Below are 20,227 nucleotides of genomic sequence, written 5' to 3'. Positions count from 1 at the left end.
TTCAAGAATGTCCTCCGTCTCCGCAGGACCTGATCTTTATCGCTCATTCAGCGATGGTTTCTATTAGTCCTAGGGACCTGACATAGTGCAGACAGAGATTACAAATCAGATGATCTTTTCTTCCAGCCATGTTTTGAAGGAAAGAGGATGAACGATTACATCTCTTTTTCTAGAAGAGAAATAGATCTGTTCAACAAATACTTATTAGATGATGTCACTATGCTTGAATAAAAAAAGGTTACTTTCCAAGTTGGAAGCCAAAGTCCAAGGTAAAGCCCTCAGCAGCTTAGGAAATGTGAATCGCCTACTTTTGTTATATACACACAAGCACATATGCACACACACATATACACTCATACACGCATACACACACACAGACACAGACACACACACACACAGACACACACACACATACATATGTTAATCTGTGGCTTCTACTTGGTGTTTCAAGTATACCCAATATATTTTGACAGATCAAAGAAAATAGAAAATTTGACCAACTGCATGAGAAAACTTTAATGAAACTGACTATAGGATATCACTTGGATGTAAGATGTAACTTCTCCGATTGTTTGGGAATTGTGGCACTGTTATAGACTGAAACTTTGTGTCCTCTCAGAACTCAAATGCTGAAGTCTCAATCCCCAATGCGACAGTATTAAAAGGTGAGGATTTGGGAGGTGACTAGGTCATGAGAGTGGCACCCCCCACAAATGGGATTAGTGCCCTAATAAGAGGGACTGCAGGGACCTCTCCTGCTTTTGCTGCCAGATGAGGCAGTGTGACCACTTGGCCTTCTGTGAATCAGGATGCGATCCCTCATCAGACACCGAGTCTGCTGGTGCCTTGATCTCGGACTCCAGCCTCCAGAACTGGAAAGAACTCTGGGCTACACTGCCTGGGCCAGAGCGAAGCGTGGAGGGCAGGAGAAAACCGCTGGTAAGAATTGAGAGCTGCAGGCACTCACAGGGGAGACAGTGCTGCAGGTGGGTTCAGCCACACACTGCATACACCAAGCTGTCATTTCAGCCTGGACTTCCTGGAACTCTTGGCTCACCTCCTCTCATATCCAGCTGTCACTGCCTCATTCAGACATTGGTAATCGCCCTCCAGAACTCCTGCCAGAGCTTTCAAAAGGGGCTCCTGGCTCATCCACAGCATCCTCTGGTCTGAAATGCTACCCACAGGATGTTCCAGAAGCACATCTAATATATGCCCCAGGTGTTACACCCTTCAAAAGCTCCCCACACTCTCAGGTAAGGACCACACTTCTTTTCTGCAAGGTGCCGTCCTCAGTTTAATTTCATCTATGCCTCAGGTTCCATCTCTAACCTCTGATGGAGGGTCTCCAAGGTAACCATCCTCCAAAACCCTGCCTGGTAGCCCCCAAGGCCAAGCTTCTTCTGGACTGGGTAGCCAGGCCCCATCTCAAGCCCACCCTCACATACACAATGACCCACACCTGCTGCCCTCCACCTCTGTCTATCTGTCATTATATAGGACCTGGTATACAGTAGGTGCTGAAAAACTCCTCCAAATGATGACAGCATCTGACTTCCTTCGTCTTGCTTTCTGTTTGCATATTGGTATTTTCTTTTTTTTCTTTTTTTTTTTTTTGGTCTTTTCTAGGGCCACACCTGTGGCATATGGAGGTTACCAGGCTAGGGGTCGAAACGGAGCTGTAGCCACTGGCCTATTCCAGAGCCACAGTAATGCGGGATCCAAGCCATGTCTGTGACCTACACCACAGCTCACGACAACACCGGATCCTTAACCCACTGAGCAAGGCCGGGGATCGAACCCGCAACCTCATGGCTCCTAGTCGGATTCGTTAACCACTGCGCTACGACGGGAACTCCTGCATATTAGTATTTTCTATCAGACCAGGCCACATCTCCCAGTCCCCTCACCCCCAGCGACCAGTAGTTACAATAATGTGGGCACAGCACACCCTTGTGGACACGCCGCATCAGCAGGTTGGTGTGGAGGGTGTGAAAGGACAGAGCAGAGTCAGAGAAACCCGAGTTCTCATCCTGCCTCTGACCCTCACTAGCGGTGTGATCTCGAGTGACATACTTAACTATTCTGGTTTTACTTGCTCACTTGTGGAATGAAGATGGACTGACAGACGCTATAACTTCTGCCAGCTGGACCCTCTCCTTCCCTGTAACAAGAGGGCACACCCTGTCTACTCCTGAGACTGCTGGGCATCTTTGCAGGGAGAGCAAGCTCTCTGCCTAGGACCGTGGCGTCGCCACTCCTGTCCACTCCTATGACCTGTTCAGGCAGCTGAAAGGGACGGAAGTGGCCTGGGTCCCACCTGAGCATATGCTCTAAGAGCCACAGCAATGTCCACGAGAAAGGCATCCACCAGGTGGAGGCCTGGTTCGGGCTGGATCCAAAAGCAGGAGGCACTTGGAGAAGAGCCGCAGTGTGTCCCCAACCCTTGCAGCTGACGTCTGAGATTAGTGAACAGTAAACCTTTGATCTTGTAAGTCACTGAGATGTGAGGTTGTCAGGTGCATGAGCCAGTGGAATCCCATTCTAGAGAGCTGAGGACTCCAGAGATCAGACGAGCTGGGCACTTACCAGACAGCAAGGCCAGGGTGTGAGAGATTTGAACAAACCTGAGTGACTTCCTGTCATGGTCAACTCTAGCCCAAGTGCGGACACACAAGGGAGGTTTGAAAACATTCAAGTAAATGAATAAGTAAATCCATTTGGCTTAATTTTAAATACCAAAACACAGAAACATCCTTTTCCTTTAGTCATTTCCTGAATATAGATTACTTTGATAAAATTTTTATATCATAATTTTCAGCTTGCTAAAGTTTCCAGGAATATTTATATATGGTCTGAAAAAAATCAAATAACTCAGAAGTTCATTTTCCAGGAAGCTAACACAACTACAGGCTAAATATTTTCATTGTAACACATGCATTGTATACCTCTATATGCAAAAGCGCCAAGTACAACAACACATACCTATAACCCAAGTACGACTTCCTTGGTTTAACTCCATAGATCACGAGATTACAGGAATGGTGTGATTTGAACTTAATGTCTTTTTTCCTTTCTATGTGCTTCTCAGAGAAGTAACAGAAAGCAATGCCTGTCTTGATCTAAATGAATAGATATTCAAATTATCTGTTTTATCATACAGACTTCTGATCTTAAAAATTTCAGAAAAATACAGCGGTTAAGTATAGAAATTAATATCTTTGTTCCTATCACAACTAATTTCACTTAACCACCTCATTTCATTGATATAGGTTTTCAAGTAGAAAAGCACATCATAAAACCATCCTGGGGGGAAAAAAATCCTCAGAGCCAACCTTTTCATTATTTCTCCATATTTCACAAAACATGACCTAAAGAAACAGCATAATCTCAACTCCATAGTTAATGAATCATACATCAAGCTGGGGGATAGTAAAGAATTTTAAAATTGGCCTTAAATTTCCCAAGGAATCGGTTCATTCTCCAAAAGAAAAGGCCAGTAGAAATTAAAATGAATCAAGAAGGGCAGAATCCCTGAAGGCAGGGGGAGGCCACCAGAGAAATGACACACTAACAGTTATTGAAAAGGCTGTTTGTTTATCAAGCATTTGTTAAATGCCAATTATTTGACAATCCCTGGGCTGCTGGCATCAGCGGTTATAAAATGGTAAGACATACATCCTATTCTCAGAAGCATGCATCTAGAATAAGACACAGAGTACACACAAGATCATGAACATGTCTGGTGGCTTTGTCCTCGGAGACAGGAGGTGGTGGAGACAGAAGAGAAAGCCTGTGCGGTGAGGGGAAGGTTCTAGGAGGAGGTAGGGTCAGGTACCAAGAGCTACCATGTCCTGAAGGGACCACAAGCAGGAACAGGGAGAAGCCAGCAAAACACGGCGCAGTGACATGTTAAGCCTCTGCTAAGCCTCCCTGATTCTGTGTCCTCATGTGTGTCTGCCATTATCCAAGCTTTCACTTTGCTCACCTGGGCGGTCAGGTGCAAGATGCCTCAGCGAACCAGACGGATATGGCCCTGGCCTCAAGGAGCATTCCATGAGGACCCTATCCGTGCACAGGGTCCCCTCGCTTCTCAGAGCAGGAGACTCTGCAGATGGAGAAGAGACTCAGGAAGGTCAGAGAATTAGGTAACTGTTTCCAGGGACACAGAATCAAGCCACCCTCAGCTTTCAGGGCTGAGCCAGCTCGAGCTGCAGGCTGTCCTGTTCTCCGACACTGCGATGTGCTAGAAAGAGATCCTGGGGCCCCGCCTTCTGCCTGTGCGCTTCCTCATCAGGGACTCATCAAGAAGGCACCAAAAGTCTGCTTAGGCAGCCCGTGTCAGGCAGAGCGCCCGGGTACCGAGATGGACCCATCCATCCTTCATGTCTCAAAGCAGAAGAAACACAGAACAGCTGCAGGACCATACACCCAGTACCATCACAGAGGGATGAGAAAGAGGTGGGATCCTGAGAGGAAGCCGTCAGGAAAGGGCACACAAAAGCAATGCTGTCTACAACTTGAAGACGGGGTGGGGAAGCCAAAAACAGAGGAAGGCTGCCTGCCAAACCCCTAAAAGCCACGCCTTTTGAATTATGTCTATACTGGGAAGAAAATCCTAGGCATAACTGTGTTCCATCATAGCAGGCTGCTTTCAGGGCGATCTATATTTTAAAATATTCTTTGAACGGGTCAGATACTTCATTCCACAATCCAAGTAGAGCATCAAATAAAATCATGTACAATATGGTTAATAATAATGTCATCTGAGGCCCTATGCTGATTACAGAGATTTCTTAAGAATAATGGCCTTGCTTTTTAAGTAAAAAGGGTGAGAAATCAGGAGAAGATATTTTTAAAGGGGCAGCAATAAGAGTTCCCAGAGAGCAGGAACTGTATTTCTGTTGACAAGTTACTGTGCACAAGCCTATTTACTCGCCAAAATATTTTTTTCTCCAATGCAAACTGGAGCCTAGAAAGGAGAGGACCCTGGGCAGACCTTGTTCAGGGTTTTCTGTGATGGGCACAACAAGAGTTTTCTGGTGGCTTCACTTGTCCCCTCCTGCACACGTGGCAGAGGGAGACTCTCCTTGCCCTGAAATCAGCAAGGTGACTCGCTTTGGGCCATAAACTGTGAGTTGCAATGACGGATACCATTTCCAGGTACAATTCCCCAAGCTCTGCTTCCTGCTTAAGCAAACTCAGGAACACCATGTGGGGACAGAAGTGTCACAGACTAAAGCCAAACAGGGACGCACTACGCAGAGGCAAGCTGCCCCCTGAGCTTGTCTGGCTCCCCATCAGATGTTGTACGAGGGAGAAAGAAACATTTGTAAGAAGCCATAGAGAATCGGGGCCATTTCCCGGCTGGTACCTTTGTCTAGCAGTGGATTTACAGAGCCACGCCCACCTGTATTGCCCTAACCTAGATGAACAAGGGACGGTGATTTAGAAATATTTATCATCAAGAGCTTACAAAACCTGCAGGGAAAGGTGAGCTTTCTGATTGAAACTTAAATGTTAGGCACAGATTTTTTTCCTCCATAATAAAAACCAAAACAAAACAACCAAGCCTTTTTCTTTTTGGTAGATGGCAATACATGAGGGCCAGGAATGGAAAGGGTATCAGGCTTGGAACCAAAGTTACAGGAACCTATATCTTTCCTATGTCACAGACACTCTTCGGATAAAGTCCCCAAATACACTGATAGTACCCACAGAGGGCAAAGGTTTGCAGGGTAAACATATTATCATGAATCCAGCCATAGAAACTGTAACAATGTGCAGTTATCCCGAGACAGTGTGTAAAATGACCCAGTTTCCAGAAGGAAAGGGCTGCACACCACCTCATGGCAAGTGTTACTGTAAGGAGGGCAGGGAGGGCAGGCAGGCCAGATCACTAGGCCTTTCCTTCAGTTACAAAATGTACAGCACAGGACGTCTTTGCTTTCTTTTTCTTGGAGAAAGCATCGAGGGTTAGCTGACTCAGTCACCTTTTTTTTTTTTTTTTAATGTGACTGCTTTAAAATACTCTGCTAGCAAACAGACTGATGGGCAAGCTTCAAAGGACATAGTGCTGGAAGGATCGATACACCTTACACGGACTCTAAAGAGCCAGAGGGCTTCATTTAGGATATAATTGGAAGCCTCTTTAAGAAAAGGATGAGGCAAAACTCAAGAAGACAAGGAGCAAAGCCATATTGAACGGCACTGTTGACACAGTCTTTGCAACTGTTAATGCGCCATAGTCCCAAAGATAAATATCTGCCCTGTATTTTAAGAGACTCAGTGCAAAAGGCAGAGACAACCCCACCCTTAAATGAGAAAACACGGACGACTTGGGGGAACAGGGGGTGGCATCTTAAGATAACATCTGCAAATAGAGATGATCATCAAGCTGAGACGACAGTTCAAAAATACAGTATAGCACGTATTCCTTAATAATAGTTTTATTTGGATATCTATTTGGAAGCATCCCCATTTTAGAGCGGCCTTATCAAATGGACATTTTACTGTCTGGCTTTCTTCAAAATAGTCATAAAGTCAGAGCAGCTGATAAGACTTGTGACTTAAGACTATGTCCCCAGAGATAGGAAAAATAAAACACCGCAAAACCAAAGAAGGCTATATTTAAGCATTCAGAGTGGTTGCTGTAGCAGTCTCAGTTTCTGGAGATAGGCAGACCTTCGCTTGAAGCAGGTCAATGACTCTCTGGACAGGGACTTCTGGTTTTCGGTTTCTTTTCCTGTGAGATGGGGACCACAGTCTATGGTGTGAGTCACAAGCGATGGCCAGCAGCCATGTCCTGCTTTTGTCAACAAAGTTTTATTGGAACACAGCCATGCTCCTTGTCTTTGGCTACTTTCTGCTACAAGAGAAACTGTACCTACCACCTAAAGAACCTGAAATGTGGCCTAGCTGCACTTTGTGGCAAAAGTTTGCCAGTCCCTGGTCTGTGGGGTTGTTGTATGGACTGGAAATGATGTAACACAGGGCCTGGCACACAGCAGCTATTCTCATTAAATTGTTATTCAACTAAGCAAAAGGGTAAAGCCACAGAAACTAGGAAGAAAACGTTGCACTTGCTGAATCCTGCAGATCAATGAATCCTTCACCATCTTAGAAGCTCTTGCCCAGAGAGCCTCACTTAGGAGACAGCAAAGAATCTCAGCCTATTCTTTCCTCTACGGAAAAATGACTCAGGATAAACACAAAATAAAGGACACTGAGACACCATCTCACCTATCAGCCTGGCAAAAACCCTCAAGTTTGACAGCGTCTTCTGTTGGCAAGGCTCTGGGGGAATAATTCCTCTCATCCACTGTTAGTGGGGATGCAAATTGCCAAAATTTTAGGGAGGGAAACTTGGCAATGCTTAGCAAAATTCCATTAAAATTTACTCTTTGATTGTATTTGGGAATTTAGCCTTAGGATTTCTGGCAAAAATACAAGTGTGCACGAGGTTATTCATGACAACATATTTTTGTAAGAGCCAAGGACTAGAAACAGCCTACATGTCCACCCCCGGGAGGCATGGCTGACCAGGTCCAAGTCTAGCTACGCTAGAAGCACAGAATCTCTATGAGACCAGGGGGCCTGTGTCGAAGGACAAGAGGTCAACATGAACCCGTCCCCATTGCCCAAAAGGGAGCAACGTGCGTTCACATGAAACGGGGGGAGAATGACAAGCTAAACAATGCCACACTCATGACCAGACAAGACGGCTGTTCTACAAGACACTGAGCTGCTTTCCTCAAAAGTCAGTGATGTGCAGAGAAACCAAACGAAGCTGGGAGGGAATCGGGGTTCCCCTCCCAGTGCAGAGGCTTGAGAAGTGACAACAGAGCAGAGTGTGTGGTGACTGTGGGAACTGGTCATATAATGGTGGCCATTTCCTGATGTCAAAAACATCAAAGCACTATGCTGTACACTTGAAACTAATACTGTATGTTAAGTGAAACATAACTAATACATACAATATATGTATTAGTAACATAACATACAACTAGTAACATGACATACTGTATAACTAGTACTGTATACTAAGTATAAGTCGATAAAAAAAACTTTAGGAGTTCCTGTCGTGGTAAGGTGGTTAACGAATCCGACTAGGAACCATGAGGTTGCAGGTTCGATCCCTGGCTTGCTCATTGGGTTGAGGATCTGCGTTGCCGTGAGCTGTGGTGTAGGTTGCAGACTCGGCTCGGATCTGGCATTGTTGTGGCTCTGGTGTAGGCCAGTGGCTACGGCTCCAGTTGGACCCCTAGCCTGGGAACCTCCATAAGCTGTGGGAGCGGCCCTAGAAAAAGGCAAAAAGACAAAAAAAGAAACAAACAAACAAAGACAAACTTTAAAAATTGTTTTAAAACTGAAAAAATTAAAATGGAACGTGTGAGCTTTAGAAGCATGCAGATTCAAACCAGTCTCTGTATGACGACATGTTTGAGATGATCAGGATAAGTAAACACTGACTGGGTATTACATGGTGCTAAGGACTTACTGGTATTTGTATTTGGTATGAGTGAGGTATTATGATTCTGGAAGAAAACACCCATTTTTCAGAGATATAATAACATAATATCTGACATTATCTTTAAAATATTTCCTCCCTCTCCTCTCCCCTGCCACCCTCAAATAGACGAAGCAAGCATAGCCAAGTTTCCCTGCAGCTGGGCAACAGGTGAAGTTCAATTTGCTATGCTCCCCCTGCTGGTTATCCGTGAACTCTTTCATAACTCAAACGAAGAATCAAGAGAAAGATGACTTGGGGAAAGATTTCACATGCAGTGAAGGCACATGGGACCTTCCAGTCTCTGTTTTAAGTTGGTCCATGAGATCTGCCCACCCCAAGCCAACCTCCCCTAGTACCCTTGAGGGGTAACCAAGAGATCTGAAGTGATGTTGCTGATGGGGTGGAAGTGGGTGGAGAGAAATAAATAAACTTATGAATCAATTAAAAATGGTACTGGAAACGCTGTCACAGTGAGCCTGCTAATGAACTAGCTGTTCTCACTTGCTCCTGGAGAACTAAGGCATTTTAAGGTGTTTTATTACTTCTTTCAGATGCTCTAAGCACTCTGCCAGCTTAATCAATACACATAAAAACACATTTTCAATATGATGAAAAGAATTAGTCAAAAATCTACCTTTAGAGCAAAAATAAAAGGAGGAAAATTACTTCTCTCTCTTTCCATAGCTGTTATTGACATTGTAAGTTGACTGTAAGATGCTAAATGCTCCATATGCTGCCATTAGGTGTATATTGACCCTACTACCACATTTTCTGATGTTATAATGAGTGCAGTTTTTTTTCTTTGGGGGAGATGATCATGTAGAGGTGCCTTTGGCTAAGAATGGTATGATCTCAGCCTTTTACTTTGACCTAATAAGACCAGACAATTTTAATAAATGGGAAATATCAATATAAATTTCTGCGCACTAAACTTGTTGAGCTAAATATAACATAGGATGTGCGGAAGAAAAAGACAGTGAACTCTGTTTCCTATAACTCTCTAACTTACCTTTCTTGTTCTTTCAGTTTAAGAAGCATTTTTCACATAAATTGCTGCATATAATCTTCATTTCCACTCTGTGTGCAGGCAAGGACGGGGTAAAGCAAAGGTTTACTTTACAAGGGAAGTGAGGTTAAAAAAAAAAAAATGATGGCAAGTTCCTGTCGTGGTGCAGCAGAAACGAATCTGACTAGGAACCATGAGGTGTGGGTTCGATCCCTGGCCTCACTCAGTGGGTTAAGGATCCAGCATTGCTGTGAGCTGTGGTGTAGGTTGCAGATGTGGCTTGGATCCCATGTTGCCGTGGCTGTGGTGGAGGCTGACGGCTGTAGCTCTGATTTGACCCCTAGCCTGGGAACTTCCATATGCCTTGGGTGTGGCCCTAAAAAAAAAAAAAAAAAGACTCACTCAAGGGCACAGTTATTGAAGTTGTGGTGGGAAGACACCAATGCATAATCAGTGAATCACCTGAATCAAACAGGTTATGAGGAATTAATCCCTGCTTACCTTTCAAAGCCGATCTGTCGGAATGTCTTTTCCCAGGTTGAACCTGTAATGGAAGGAAGGGACATAATTAATGGACACCAAGGGTTCTGCTAGTTTTGTCCTGTTTTTGCACAGCCTGGTAGAGACTTGGTTGGACATTTAAGTGGGATGTCTGCCTTCCCTCAAATGCACCAATCCCAGCTCCAGTCCCCAGATGGCCTTTCAGAGGACAGCCCAGGTAAGAGCACACACCCTGTGGCATGACAACGCCCACCCCCTCCTCTGGTCACTCAAATCGTTCTCTAAACATCAACATGTGTCTGGGCAGAAAAATGAGTGATACTCTCCTGTTAAAAACAATGAAACATAAATCAACTATACTTCAACACAATTTAAAAAATAATAATAATAAAATGAAGTTAGCTGTTAAAAATAACGAAACAACATACTGTAAGTTGTACTCTCCAAAATTCAACTTTTAACTTCATGTGGCGCTTGGAAAGCTAGGGGCATTCTGAAAACCTAGCTCATTTTACACAATGGCTTTACCTCTCCACTATGGAAACACGGGAGTAACATTTTTTTTTTTTTAAAGCTAAATGTGTTAATCAGAAGTCTCCCAAATGCAAAAACATGCTCTTTTCAGTGATATGATTTAAAGAGTAACTTATCCAAATCCACAGAAGAACGGCTGGGTATAAAAAAGACTTTCTACAATTTCTCCATGTAATAATTTTTCCCTACATTATATTCTATAATCATTTGCTGAGTACTTTCTGTAAGGAAAAGTGCTCTTTTTTTTTATCAAAGACCATGTTGATAAACATTCTGCACGTGTGCATTATTTACAACAGCCAAGACGTGGAAACCATGTAAATGTCCGTTAACAGACAACTGGCTTAAGAGGATGCAGTATTAACTCCAATGGACTATTACTCAGCCATAAAAAGAATAAAATAATGCCATCTGCAACAATATGGATGCACCCAGAAACTATTACACTCAGTGAAATACGTCAGAGAGAGAAAGAGAAATACTGTATAATATCACCGATGCATGAGACTTAAAAAGTAATACAAATGAATGTATACACAACACAGAAACAGACTCACAGACATAGAAAACAAACTGAAGGCTACCAAAGGCAGCAGGGTGGCGGGGGGGAGTACAAATTGGGAGTATGGGATAAAAAGATACAAACTACTGTACATAAAATAAATAAGCAACAGGATTTACTGTGTTGGATAGGTAATTACTGTCAATATCTTGTAATAACCTATAACGGAATATAATCAGAAAAAAAGAATCCCTACGCAGTACCTGTGAAATTAACACAATATTGTAGATCAACTATACTTCAATCAAAAAGGAAAAGCCACCTAGGATAAAAATGACGCTCTTAACTATGTGTACAGTTCAACAGTGTTAAGTATATTCATTCGCATTGTTGTACAAAGGATCACCATGTGAGAGTTAATAAGAGTTCCTGCTAAACCTCATTTTTACATTTTCCTGATGCTCTGTCAGTGGCGACAACATCTTGATTTCAGTACCAGTTACACTTTAATGCCACTGCCCGCCTCCTGACCCTAAATCCAGGAGCTCTGTTGTGCACTATTCGTTTACTAATCACAGTGGCTAATCACAACCTTTCCGTACAATTACGTCCTGCAAACAGGAAGTGGTAAATCCAGCCCTGGTCTCCAGAGGCAGCTAAAAAGCAACCCCGCTTCCTCTCTTCAAATCACAGTAAACTAGGCTGGCATGTACACATCTTGCTTGAGAACCCTGCCCTAAGGGCTTTATTCTCAGGCGCCCGCTCAGTGTCTCCCAGGCATTATCAATTTTATGGAAAGACAGGACACTATACAGAGTGGTTTCCTGGGCATTCTCTGAGCACGAAGCTCACCCCAAGGGAGCATGATGTGGTGTTTCCCAAAGGGACTTGGATTCATACTACTTGGTTACAATGGAGCACTTAAGTACTTGCTACAAATAATAAAGGACTAAGTTTTGGATCTGAATTACACACGCAGATTTAAAGCAGACTCAGGTTCTTCTCCTTGGGTGAAGTTACTCTTAGCCAATTAAATTCCAACACACTTTGCTGAGCTGGAGTCAAAGACATGGAATTTTCGTTAGCCAGCCCAGGAATTTCCCATGGCCCCTGGCCCAGGGGACTGGGCTGCCTATGAATGTCATCTGTCCTGTGAGTCACATGGAAAAGAAGTGAGAATCCCAACCTTGGGAATTCTTGGGAGATGGTCCTGTGCCCTGATATGCTAGCAATGAAGACACCGGCCAGGAACATATAACCTGGATTGAGAACCATGATGAATTCCAGGACAGCTGGCAGCAGCCTGGCCCAGAGGAGAAGCAGGAAAGATCAAGAGCCTCTTGCTGAGTGAGACCAGACAGGCTGGGCTCAGACCTGCGGGAGGGTCGGGGTGGGAGTGGGGGGTGAGGAGTATAGATGCTATTCTTCATAAGCATCCTGCTCTCACTGAGAAACCAAGCACTTTTAAACTTTTGTACATTGCCACCCACCCACCCCCATCTTCTCAGTATACTCCTAAACTGATTTTTGAAGCAAAATGTTAAGAAAAGCCTTCTTTTGAATAGACTCAACCTATTATTAAGATACAATGAAAATAATAAAATCCAATGACTTTGTTCGACTGCACTGGCAGGCTCTTAATACATGAGGTTTTAATTAAGAAATGGGTTCCATCTTCATATTTTTTAGAAAAATAAACATTTTCCGAAAGGACAGAAATAAGATCAGAGGGTTGGGGGCAAGACTTCCAGCACCCCTTAAAATAAACATTACTAAGATGCTCAACGAAGCACAATGGAGACGCACACAACTTCCTCCCATCACTGGAAATCAACTTAATGAGTAATCTGAGCATCTTACCCGCCACAGGCACACATCACTGCTTGCTACTAACCATCTTAATATGTTAGGTAGGGGACTGAATATGTTAAAATGTGCTTTCTGCCTTTGAATATCACATGCCCCAGGGGCTTGAGTTTTTATGTCTTTTGTGAGCACTTAGTCACGAAGGAAGGAGAAACACACAATAAATGGAACAGACATATCCAGATCCTTTGGCACCAAGAACATTTTTGGCAGCCCATTATTCAGCTGCTGGGGAATTCTCCTAAAGCCATTCACCATGTTTTACAGAGTAAGGTAATATTATTCCCTCTGCCAGAGCAGTTCAACACAGAGAGAAAAGCAGAGAAAACAAAGTCACTGGCAGACTTCCTTGATTCAACACTTTCAAAATGAGATTTATAATATGGAGACGTCTAGAACATGTTACATTCTTCAGGTGAAAGCATAGAACAGCAACAATCACAGAAAGGAAAATGCAGACTATAGAAAAATGGATACAATTCACAAGAGGGATTGTTCCTTTCCAATCTTAGATGAAGTAGTTAGAGATGATACATTGCGATTCTTCAATTTTTTAAATTGAAATACAGTTGATTTACAATGTTGTATTAGTTTCAGGTACATAGCAAATTATCTATTTATATAGATATAAATATAGATATAGATAGATTGGTGTATATATATATATATATATATATATATAAAATCTTCCAGATTCTTTTTCCCTTATAGTGTATCATAAAATATTGAGTATAGTTCCATGCCATACAGTAGGTCTTTGTTGTTTATCTATTTCATATACAGTAGTATGTATCTGTTAATTCCAGACTCTTAATTTATCCTCCACCCCTTTGGTAACCACAGCTTTGTTTTCTAGGTGGGTCTATTTTCTGTTTTGTTAATAAGCTCATTTGCATCATTATTTTTTTAGATAGTACATATCAGTGAGGTCATATGACATTTGTCTTTCTCTGCCTGGCTTACTTCATTAGAAAAACTGCCCTTGATAGCACCAATGATAGAGGTGAAACCTGAACCAGGAAATCACAGACTGTTCCTCCTCTTATAACATGAGTGGCAAGGAGACAGGGGCACCGGGAACGGCTGGGAACAGGCCTTGGGGTGCCATCAGCAGCCCCCTCCCCCTTTCCTGACTTCCTGCCACTCAGCACCCCTCTTTCCCCTCACACAGCTTTTACCAGATTTCAGCTCTCCAGTGCTAAAAATCTAATTTCAAGTCTAACATGTGTATCTCAAAGGGCACTAAATATAAACAATGAAAATAAGATTTTAACAATGCCTTGAGCATTCAAATTTTAGCTGGGGATAAAAACATCTGAAGAAATTCTAGGCTTTTAAAACCAGATTTTAAATCAAGAGAGTGGATGTTCTCCCCAAATTAACATAGCAGTAAAATCAGGTTAGCCAAGACATGGAAGCAACTTACATGTCCATCAACAGAGGAACGTATACAGAAGATGTGACACATAAATACAATGGAATACTACTCAGCCATAAAAAAGAATGAAACAATGCCATTCGAAGCAACATAGATGCAACTAGAGATTATCATACTAAGTGAAGTCAGTCAGAAAGAGAAAGACAAACATGATATCACTTCTATGTGGAATCTAACATATGATACAAATGAACTTATTTACAAAACAGAAAGAGACCCACAGACATCGAAAACAAACTTATGGTTACCAAAGAGGAAAGGTAGCAGGAAAGATAAACTAGGAGTTGGGGATTAACACATACACACTGCTACAAATAAAATAATCAACACAGGTCTGCCTACAATATAGCACAGACAATTATATTCAATCTTTTAATAACCCATAATGGAAAAGATTCTGAAAAAGAATATATATAGAGAGAGACTATATATACACACATATATATAAATATATATACATACACATATGTATGTATAACTTTGCTCTACACCTCAACTCACACAGTCTAAATCAACTATACTCCAATAAAAATCCAGGTTACATTCACACGCTTACCAGATGCCAGCCTCATATCTATCAGCTAATGTAAATCTGTAGTCAGTACTATTATTGTCCCCCCTTTCAGGTGATAAGCTGAGGGGTGGGGGACTCAGGACTCCAGAGCCAGTGCTTTCATCAACTCCTCCCCTAACTGCTCTGTCCTCCATGGGGTCCTGTCCTTGTCCCTCCTTCTTATCATTTGTCTCTTGCCCTGATCTGATTATAATATGGGATTCAAAAAAAACCTCTCTAGCTCCACAAAGTTTCATGTGTCTGATTATTAACTGGAGAAGCACCAAGTGCCCATAGCAGACATTATGTTCCATCAAACTCCTCCTCACACCACTGTTCGTCTGGAACCTTCCAGCTTCTCCTGCGGTAATTTTGTTAAACACTCCCTACGCCCAGCAGGAGCTCTGTCTGTACAAACACACACAGAGACGTACCTGGTTCAGGATGGAGCAGGGCTGATTACTTTATTTCTTCTAATTTTTCTGTAGTAGTGGTTTAAAACCACAGGGCTTTGACTGTTGCTTGAAACCAGACATCTGAGCTCTCCCAGCCCTGCCTCTGGTCGTCTGATTTTTCTTTTTTTTTTTTAGACCAATTACTCTGGGGCCTTTATAACAGTAAGGGGTTTTCCACAGCTCTCATCCAATTTGTAATTTTATTTTTTCATAAATGTTATTAAAAATGCAAAAATCTCTATGTTGTAAATTGGTTACTCACTTTGTTATGTTTCTTCATTGAATACTTTTTCCGATCATTTTTGAAAAATCAACTTGTTGCTCAATTTCTAATACAAAAAAAGTAACCTGTTTTTTCCTACAAGTTTCATAATTCAGTTGGAAAACTGGTGGTCAAATGAAGCACAGATTTTTTTTCTCCCAAATTAACAATTTTATACTAAGTATGTCCCAGACGTTAAGAGCTGCTTGAACTTGTACCTGCACTTCTGCTTTTTTTCAAAATAATTAGCAGAAAAGGACTAATAATTCATGAAAGTGGTAGATTTTTGCCAGCATACTCCTATAAAAATGAAATCATTTTCATATATCATAGGGGCTGCCAGGCAGCTGAATATGGACCTGGCAAGAAATTGGTGATGAAACATTGAAATACCAGGGTTGGTTGTGGATTTTCTGGTAGAAGCTTCATTTACATAATTTTCAGTGCTTTAAAGGAAAAGATTTTCATATCCAATGAAAGAGTTAAGATTTTACCACACATTGAATGTTGAACATAAAGTGAAAATTTTTTTTTTCTTTTGTCTTTTTAGGGTCACACCTGCGGCATATGGAGGTTCCCAGGCTAGGGGTCTAATCAGAGCTGTAGCTGCCGGCCTACTCCACAGCCACAGCAATGCCAGATTCAAGCCACATCTGCAACCTACACCACAGCTCATGGCAACTTCGGATCTTTAACTCACTGAGTGAGGCCGGGGATCGAACCCGCAATCTCATGGTTCCTAGTCAGATTCATTTCCACTGAGCCACGACGAGAACTCCATAATGTGAAATTTTAAGAGAAAAAATCTTCTCAATTGACTAGTAGTGATATTTCACTTTGCAAGTGTTAAGATGCTCTTGTGTTGAATTAGAGCTGAACTCTATTAAACCCCAGAAATGGCTGCGCTTATGAATGATGTGTATCCAAGTAATGCAGTTTTTCTAGACAATGAGCAATTTCTGCATTTTGGGTGAAATCTTGAGATTTGCAAAATTTTCTGAGTCCTAATTCCAAGATGAGATTTATAATGATAAATCTGGATTTATCATAATGATATAATGGATTAAAAGAAACTGTAAAAGATAAGTAAAAAGTATTTACCATCCTTCAAATAATACTTTTCATATTAAATGGTTTATTTTTAAAACATCATTTTCACCTCTTCCTACTACTCTTGTCTTGTAATGTTCATTATTCTCTGCTCTGAACAGTAGTATCTAGATAACACTAATCACTTAGTAATATATAATGTAATTCTTTCCATGGCAATAAACATGAACCTGTAATCATTTTAATGCACAGAGAATATTACATAATTTAATAAAAATGCAAGTTCCTTACTCATACCACATAAACTACATCTAGATTTTTGTTATTATATATAATAATGTTTGAACACCTTTTACATACATGTCTTTGAACATTTATTCAGTTATTACTTTAAGATAAACTCCTAGAAGTAGAACTATTGTATTGTGATATATCATATCTATATTAAATTTTATTCAAATACATATGCTTGATTGAATTCAATCTTACGAATCCTTTTATCCTTTATGACATTTTATTTGAACTTATATTTTCACAATTATAAATGAAATTAAACAAATGTTCTCACATTTGCATGCAATTTTAGTATTTTCTCTTGTGTATTGCCTGTTTATGCCTATTGCCCATTTTCCTATTAGATGCTTGTCTTTTGTCTTATTGATTTGTTAAAACACTTTATATATTAAGGTTAATAATCTCAAATTGTGGCTTTTCTGCAGCATATACATTTTTTTTCTTTTTTAGGGTGGCACCCACGTCATGTGGAAGTTCCTGGGCTAGGGGTTGAATAGGAGCTGCAGCTTCCAGCCTGCTCCACAGCCACAGCAACCCCAGATTTGAGCCACATCTGCAACTCATGCAGCAGCTTGTGGCATGCCAGGTCCTTAACCCACTGAGCAAGGCCAGGGATCAAACCTGTATACTCACAGACACCATGTTGGGTTCTTAACCCATGGAGCCACAATGGGAACCCTGCAGCAAATACATTTGACCTTTAGGTTAAAAGTTTCAATACATAATTATATATTTTCCTGACTAGAACTGATGAATGTTCACATTATTAATTGATTCCTATCATTTAAGCTTTTTGGGTTTTTTGTTTGTTTTTTGGTCATCCTGATAAGTGAGAACAAATACTAACTTTATTTCTTGGAACTTCATGAATCCTTTAATATCCATATATCTCAACTCTAGGAGGTTTTAGGTGAGCATGCTTAAATGACCATAATTCTGTGCTATTATCTAAGATGACCAGTCAGTCTGAAAACACTCATGACCACTTTTCACTCTTTGTAGAGACCAGGACAAGCCTACTCATAAATATTTCAGCCTCTTCACAAACATGCAACACCTCTTCCATGAGTGGAAGATGTGACAACAACTTCAAGGATTTTCTTTTGAAAAATTATTTTTCAAAATGCCCTAAAATGATATGTGCATCCTAAATCATTAACTCCCTCATCAAAGAATGGATTTTTAAACATAATTAGTGGCTAAAAAATTTCTGGCTTATATTAGATCAGATTTCCAAGTCTGTGACACTTCGTCCAACTTCCCACTGAAATAGTTGTGGACGCACAGGAAGAGCATCACACACAGAGTGAATCTGTTTTCAGGGATCTCAGGGAAGCTCTCACAGGTAGGTTAACTGGACTGAACTGTGAAACTCAACTTGTAGGTTCTATGCATATGTCTCCCACCGTAACCAAACCAGCCAGCCTTAAAGGAGATCAAAGTATGTTCTGTTCTTTTCCCTCGGTATTTCCTAGGTATTTTCCCCAGTTCAGAAACACAAGGTCCACACAAGACAGAAAGCGGGCACCTGCACCTTCTGTGCAGAGAGTGCCTTTCTCTTTTGCTCCCATCAGCATCATTAGCATTAGTATCATATCATCATCTCTTCTTCTCCCGCCCTCCCTGCCTCCAATACCTCTCCACACCTGGCCCACCTCTCAGGAAACTCTGACAGTAAGAGTTTGTGTGTGTATTTACGTTTGCCTAGGCATGCATGTGTATTTGTGTCTGCGTTGGGCACACATGAACACGTGTGTGTATGTTTTCCAGAACGCTTCTAAAATTATCCTAGGGGAAGGGTGTAGAATGCATGTTTAGGTTAAATCCATAAATAACTTCATTAATTTAAACTAAGCCCTTCATAAAGAACTCAAGCTTAGTATAAGTATTCAGATTGGTGTTCGTGAGGTTGTCCCTTAAAAATACCCATGAGAACATGAATCGTAGGTCTGGGACCCTGTCATTTCTGCAAAAGCCTAAAGAGTGGTGTCCCCAGATGGAGGCCAAACACACACACACACACACACACACACACACACACACACACACACACACGGGAAGGCAGAAACAATGAAACACAGGTTGGCCAACAAGGTGTATTAACAAACAACTGTCTTTTCTCCAAGGAAAATGCAGCTCTATTCTTTGAGAGGAGGAATAAAATGGAATTATCTCGGTCTCCTCACTTGCAGTACTTCTAGAACATAAGCAGATATCTCAGAGTCGGGTGCCCAGTGCATAGGACAAGGACGTCACTCTTAAGCTCCTTCGAGTATCTCTTAGGGCCTCACAGTTCCTTCACACTAACTACACATGCTCCATCACCAGAAGTGTGCACCAAAGGGTGAGGGTCACTTGCAGAAATGAAATCGACCCTGGGGTGCATTTTGATAGAATTTTATGAGAAAGAAAAACTCATGAAGCATATTTAGTTTAAACTTGCAATCACAGCTTAGTTTCTGTCTCCCCTGAATGTGGGTCAAAACAAACGTTCAGAAAGAAGCCTGCAACCCCTAGTTATTTCACGGGGGCCAGGTGGTTTGTTGTTCTTCATTTCTATTACAATTGATAAAACCATGCCCTGATATAACATACTAAATGTATACAGAAAATATAATCTCCCCAGCTGCCACACATTAAAAAAAATTTTTTGGCAGCACCTGTGGCGTACAGAAATTCCTGGGCCGGGAATCAAGCCTGCACCACAGCAGTGACCAGAGCTACAGCAATGACGTCAGATACTTAACCTGCTAAGCCACAAGGGAGCTCCAGAATTTTTGATTTCGTGATCATCTTGCTCCTAGGAAGATGGCATGTATCTAAAGGATTCATTCTCTAACTACTGTCATTCTCTTGCTCTTAAATGCCAGGTATTATCTTTGGGTTAACACGCTGGAAAGAAAATGGATTTGTACTTTAATAACATCCATGAAAAGAGATAAAGTATTCACTCGATTTATTCAGTAAAGGTTTATTAAGCCCTAATACACACTAGCTGTGGGAACAGAGCAATGGACATGGCTCTTACAGTTACTGGGGAGAAGCGACTAAGATAATCAGGAATTTAAAAAAAAAAAAAAAAGATCGTCAGGAACCACACACATACACTTCACGTGGAGAAAACAAAGAGGAAAGTGGTTAGGGAGATGAAAGTTAAAATGAAGGATTTATAGGAGAGTGAAATTCTGACATGTTTTGAGTTTTGACCTTGAGCCACGCTCATATGGGTGATGCGATGCAGTCTGAGGGCTGAC

The 20,227-nt window shown here is 41.6% G+C and overlaps 1 protein-coding gene across 1 annotated transcript in view; it reads right to left on the bottom strand.

Moving 5' to 3' along the window:
* Positions 1 to 20,227, bottom strand: part of PIEZO2 (piezo type mechanosensitive ion channel component 2) — a 302,891-nt gene that overhangs the window by 149,818 nt on the left and 132,846 nt on the right. Inside the window, exon 4 of the mRNA XM_047793685.1 lies at positions 10,020 to 10,062. Within this exon, the coding sequence (XP_047649641.1) occupies positions 10,020 to 10,062 (43 nt within the window). The remainder of the gene's footprint in view (positions 1 to 10,019; positions 10,063 to 20,227) is intronic.

The sequence above is a fragment of the Phacochoerus africanus genome, chromosome 8 (assembly GCF_016906955.1).
Source record: "Phacochoerus africanus isolate WHEZ1 chromosome 8, ROS_Pafr_v1, whole genome shotgun sequence".
Classification (NCBI taxonomy): Eukaryota; Metazoa; Chordata; class Mammalia; order Artiodactyla; family Suidae; genus Phacochoerus; species Phacochoerus africanus.
This window is presented reverse-complemented; position numbering and strand designations above follow the sequence as displayed.